The following is a 6,203-nucleotide window of genomic DNA, read 5'->3' as shown; positions in this document are numbered from 1 at the left end:
CTCCCTTCACATGCAGACACTGTCCCCATGATCTCAGTTTTTTCTGGTGCTGTCACCACCTTATCCTATCGAACCAGAATGTTCGCCTACCTTGCCGTGTACCCTGTGCTTTTTCACTTTGTTTCCCTGCCATCTGTCTCTTCTATAATACTGTATTACTGGAGTTACCATTTTTATTCTGTCTGGAGCACCGAGTCCCTTACGAGTAGAAAACCCTGCTTTTCTACCAGGGTTTTGTAAATGTATTAAGTGATTTCTGTCTCAGTTGTATTGGTCAGGATGCATTAGTAACTTGCTAGAAGTAATCTATGTGCAACAGTAAGTAGTCATGCAAGTGCTAGTGTAGATTGGGACTTGTCGGGCTTTTTCTTTCATAAATATCCATCTTGTTTATTAAAAATTGTAAAAGGTCTGCCTAACGTGATTACTAAAAACTCTTTCTTTTTTTTTTCCTTTCCTCTCCCAACCCAAGAATTTGTCCCTTTGTACAGCAGCTCTAATGTACATCCTGAGTAGAGATCGTTTGAACATGGATTTAGACAGAGCTAGTCTAGATCTGATGATACGGCTTTTGGAATTGGAACAAGATGCTTCTTCTGCCAAGCTGCTGAATGAAAAAGACATGAATAAAATTAAGGAAAAAATTCGGAGACTGTGTGAAACTGTTCACAACAAACATCTTGATCTCGAAAACATCACGGTGGGTATCATGCTTTTATTTGAAAGCCCTGGCAGTAGTGGAATGCTTAATATAATAGAACTTGTAAGCATCATGCTTTATCTCATATCTCCCAGCTAAGGATCATGACATTTTGTCTACCTTCTATGTATATATGATATACGAAGTATTTTCTTCTTTAAATTTGAAATTTCCTTTCTAAAAGGCTGTTAGTGTGATAAAGTCACGATGTTCTTCAGCTGTCTGATTCACCATTCGCTCCTGCTAGGGGTAGCTAGCTAGTTAAAGGGAGCAAGTGAAAACAAGTAACGCTTTAAATAACCATGTGTTTAAAGACCACGTTTGGATTATTTGACTTTCTTTCTTTGCCTAAATTTTAACCAATACACGTTCACAAGCAATAGGGGTTCTTACATGGGAATAAGAGTATTGTCTGTTAAATTGAAAATGTGGTGCAGGTTCTCCCATTAAAAAACCAAAAATCTGTCCTACAGAAACTGATTTCTCTCTGCCCAAAGTGTGGTGGCAGATCTATTGATTACCATATATGTGGATGAATTTTTTTCCTTCCGTTCTCAAACATACTTGTTTTTTATGAATGTGTCTTCAGCTGCAACAGAGTGAGGAAAGTAATCCATTCTATTCAATTTGTTTGTTTAAATTTGGCCATGGTTGGATGCTAGCATCAAGCTAGCTTGAAAAATCAAGGGTAAGTTGCAAGGCTTTTTAGATGAGTGTATTTAAAGAATTGATGACAGATTGACTAGATGAGTGGTCATAGATGGCAAAAATTAGTAATGTGTTTTTGCTTTCACCATATTTCAGTATAACAGATGTTAGTATGATCTTAATCTTTTTAAATTCTTGTAATACATTCTTTTAATGTTGTAAAGATTCTTATTAGGTTTTTTGCCATTTTTCATGCAATACTTACACCCAACAGGAGAAGCTTCTGACTTACTGTTTATGAAATGAGCTTTTTAGAGCTTTATCTTTGCAAGTCATGTTTCAACTCCTGCCAGTAATCTGCAGTTAAGATTGTATTCCATCTTGCCTTGTTGAGCTGGCATTTTCTTTTGCAGTTCCTGTGACTTTGTTGGTTTGGGAAGGGTCTGGGTTTTTTTGGTTTTTTTTTTTCCCCAAAATTCTAGGTATGGAACAGATAGCTGAATTGGTATGAACAGTCAGTATTATGTAGCAGTAGAAAGAGCTGGATTTGGGGGGAGGAAGATAATATTGATGACATAATTCTTAACCTTGGTAATCAGTTTGTGGTTACAAAGGAGAATGGTTTCACAGTTTCAGTTTTAGGCTTGTTTCCTACAAATCTATGAAACGTGCTGGTAGGGGGCTCGTATTAATTTTCTTGCCTTTGAAATCTGCAAAGGAAGAATGAATTTGAGATTATTTTCTGCACTTTCAGCTTACTTTCTGAATTCACGCAATACAATCTGAAGATATGAACACCGAATGAAATTTGTTTTCTAGGTGGTGACCAGCTAGGAATCGGTGTAATCAGTGTCTTATTTCAGGGCTGGTTTGGCACCAAAGGCAGCTCACGTAGCTCACAGCCTGTCAGTGCCAGGATATCTTTTGCGCTATAAAATGTAAGACAGCTCCCTTTATTAAGCTTGGAACAGCTGGTACAGGTTCCTCATTGCTAAAGCATCCAGCCACACAGACCACTGTCTCCTATTTCTCATATTCATGATCTGAGCTGGCCTGATACTTTCTTATGAACTGTAATTCTGTTCTTGTGGTTTCTTAGGCATGGGTTTTAAAGGAAGAGGATATATTAAAAGGGACTCTGTCTTGTGAGGAAGCTGTCCATGAGTAAATGGTAATATTATCTCAGGCCATCAGTTTCAACTGGTTGGTTGGTTGTTTTGATTTTTTTGTTTGTTTTTTGGTTGTTTTTTTTTGTTTGAGGCATTTATTTCTTAAAAAGATGTCGAGCTATTGTTGTAAATGTGTTGAATACTGTAGTACCTCACAGATGGAAACTGGTTCCCTCCCAGCTGCACCATCTAGAAGCAGAGACTATATAGCGTTTAGAGAATATATGCAAGCCAAATGAGATGATTAGATTCTCTTCCAATTTATGATAGTAGCAATGGTAAGTTGAGACAATAATGAACTTCGTATGTGGAAGATAAAGTTGCTTTCACATAGGTCTCTGTCATGAGATATAATGAGTAATCTCTGTTTTGTACCAGATGACAGGCAGAAAGCGTTAACAAAAATGCAGATCTTCTGGGGGTAAAGAAAAGATCTGTGCTTTTTCAGACTCAGACATACCCACTGAGAAACTGAAGGATTGTAGCAGATGTTTTGATAACTTGAGCTTGTGCCTAACCGGTTACACCTTCATTTTTTTGAATCTTACACAGATCAAAGGAAGATGATCAATGCTGCCTGTCTTTCCACAGACATTGTTGTTTGTGTGACTATCTAGAAGTTAGATTGGACTAATTTTTGAGTACTTAAACACGTATTCAAAGGGTTCTGTTTCCTAGACTGCTATAAACATTAAAAATGTAAATCTAGAAATTGAAAAGGAGTTCTCTGGGGGTTGAATTTATTCCAGTTTTTTCTTTTTGCTGGCTTAGAAGAAGATAAAACCTGAACAACGTAGCCTTCATGTTAGCAAATGGCACTTGCCTGTGGCTCAGCATAGCCCTCTGGAGCTGGTGCTTGCAGCATAACGCAAATCTTCAGAAGTGACCGCTCTTTTCAGTTGGTGGAAGAGGTTATTGTTTTTCACTCTCAGCATAAGGCTGAAAGCTTAAGGGAACCATATTTTGAACGTTTGGTGATAAAATTTCATAGTAATTGACAGCAAAATTGAATAGAATGGATTACTTTCCTCAAAAGCAGAGTTACAAGGTTTAATTCATTTTTATAAAAAAAAAGAATAACTGAAAATTCTGTTGTTATGCCCAGTAGTATAAATATCAAATTATATTCTCCTGGAGTTTTTTGAAGTCTTACTGCCCTTTGGTGGAAAACTAAGCACCATATTTTAAATATTGTGTGGACTTCGAGCTTTCACGGTGAAGGTATTTGGGAAGTTACCTAAATCTTCTGTAGCCGTTAAGATCTCTAAGGAGAGTTTTTAATCAGCTTCTATCAATCTGGTTGAGGTTATGCGTGATGTCAGATATCCGCGTCACAATATTTTCGAGCTCAGTCTACAAAAGTGAAAGGAATCATCTGAAGAGGCTGGGAAAGCTTCAGAGAGCTAGGGACCTGTCAAACTGCTGTCTTCAGGTTCTCTCCCCTCCTTCCTCAAAACGCTTTCTCGTTTGGTTGGCTTCAGAAGGCAAGTTCTCCATCCATTGCTTAATGCTAAAGGAGATGAGGGTATTTTATGTTTTTAACTTACAGGTTTTTAAAAACATGAGAGTTTGGATCTTGTATCTCCCAATGATGAGATGAGAACACTCTATAACCCAGTTTGTTTAGTTTCCCTCCTGTGGGAAGACTCGATGAGTGGCTGTTGGCAATTAAAGGCAGTTAGTTAGCAGTTTCCTGGGTGGTGGAACAGTTGCAGGAGTAATTGCAGCTTTGTCTGTGCTTCCTCTGTGATGGGGAATTGAGATGCCTCTGACTCAGGGCGGAGTGACCTATTGTAGATTTACTGCTGCTCATGTTCTCTTGTCCCCCACAACACTGTCATGACCCAAGGACACTTCCATTGACACTAGAGAAATGCTGTTACTAACTATGTGCTCACCAGTGACTGTGCGCTGCAGAGCTTGCTCCTAAAAAAACAGAAATAACTAGTCTTGGGTGGTGACTCTTCTTTTATCAAGACTAATCTTCAACTTTCTTTTCCTCCTTGGAAAATCAGTACTTTGAAAACAAGGAAAGCAGCTGAAGATGGGGGGGTGGCGTGGGATCATACAATTTATAACTTGGTTTTCCGAGAGAATGGGGTGTTTCCTCCAGCCTGGTGAGTACTGTTGTTCCCAGGAGGTGCTGAGGTTTGAACCGGTATCTGGAACATGCTGCACAGCGCAGAATAAGCACAGCCCTCCTTGAAGTGTTGCAGATCAAATGTGTCGGGGGGGAAGATAACCTGAGAGGGGTTAAATTCAGTTGGCTCTAATGAGATCTTACGGCTTTTTCTCTGACCTGTCATTGATGTATTTACATACCATATGTGAAATGATTACGCTTATAGTAGTCCAGATTTGCCTGTGCATTTTCCAGGTGTTACAGAAGTCTATACTGGGTGCTTTTGTGTAGGTATAAATGTATATGTATGTATATGTTTTGTTATTAACATTTGCCTTGTATTAGAGGCTTTTGGAAAAACCAGTTATAGTCTTAGCTATAAATGGTGTTAGTTTTGGTTAAAAATATTGCAGGGGATTAACTAAGATAATCACGCAAAATCTCTTCAACTTCCATTTGCAGGGACAAAATAAAAGACAAGGAAAGTTATCTTTGCTGTTGTTGAATTTTGATATGTATTCCTCTTTTTTTAAAAAAAACAAGGAATCAGTAAATATAGTAAGATTTTCTACAGTGCTTTGGTTTAATTGCTGTCTTTTATGAGTTTCAAATTAAAAACACAAAATACCTACATAGAAGTCAAATGTATTCTACAAGCAGCAGAGCCGATGTGTCTGGGAGACAGAGAAGCAGTGTTCACTGTGGCTTTTCTTGGGTTTTTTCCTCCCTGGCTGATTTGTCCATTTCCTTCCTCCACTTGTTTTTGATAACAAGAAAAACAGATGAAAGAAGGCTGCTTAGGTTTTCTAAGCTATTAATAAAATAAAGAAGTTGTTGAAAATGCAAAATACCTTCTTATCAGTACCAAGTCATTTTCTTTTTTAGATACGCATCTTTTTCAATCCATTCTTGCTCCCTCTGGTGGTGGTTCTCCTCAGAACCTATAACTTTGTTTTTATGGGGTTTATATGATGTGTGTTTTTATGATTTGATGTATTTGCTACAGCCGCATATGATGATTTCACTAATTCTGGAACCTAACTCTTTCAGACCGGGCATTTGGCAATGGAGACGTTACTGTCTCTCACCTCAAAACGAGCTGGGGACTGGTTTAAAGAAGAACTGCGACTTCTGGGTGGTCTTGATCATATTGTAGATAAAGGTATATTGGAGATGCTGCTTTGACAGTGTGAAAAATCAGTGAATCTTACCAAGATGTTTGCTTTTCTTAATGTTCATTTTTTGTGGCTAAAAATAGAAATATGTATTTTTCTCAGCAATGTTCTGAAGTACACAAGTTGGTATCAGGTCACTGGGAAATGTTAGTGACTTTAATCTGTTGCATGTGGGGTTGAAAGTAGTTTCAAGGTTGAACAGAATGTGTATAATGTTACATATAACGTGTGAGATTAAAAGTGGCTTAAGCTTAGACAGAATACGGATTACTGTGTTACATACTCTGTACGGCACACAAATACAGCATGCTTATTCTAGAGTAAAATCTCCTTTACAGTCTTCTAGAATTATTTTCAGGCCTGATATTTTGTAACTAAACATCCCAGAG

The 6,203-nt window shown here is 37.9% G+C and overlaps 1 protein-coding gene across 1 annotated transcript in view; it reads left to right on the top strand.

Annotated features, from left to right (window-relative positions):
• Positions 1 to 6,203, top strand: part of WAPAL (wings apart-like homolog (Drosophila)) — a 68,303-nt gene that overhangs the window by 51,919 nt on the left and 10,181 nt on the right. Inside the window, exons 8-9 of the mRNA XM_009893028.1 lie at positions 473 to 700; positions 5,690 to 5,801. Of these exons, the coding sequence (XP_009891330.1) occupies positions 473 to 700; positions 5,690 to 5,801 (340 nt within the window). The remainder of the gene's footprint in view (positions 1 to 472; positions 701 to 5,689; positions 5,802 to 6,203) is intronic.

Source organism: Charadrius vociferus, unplaced genomic scaffold (genome assembly GCF_000708025.1).
Source record: "Charadrius vociferus isolate BGI_N301 unplaced genomic scaffold, ASM70802v2 scaffold429, whole genome shotgun sequence".
NCBI classification, from domain to species: Eukaryota; Metazoa; Chordata; class Aves; order Charadriiformes; family Charadriidae; genus Charadrius; species Charadrius vociferus.
This window is presented reverse-complemented; position numbering and strand designations above follow the sequence as displayed.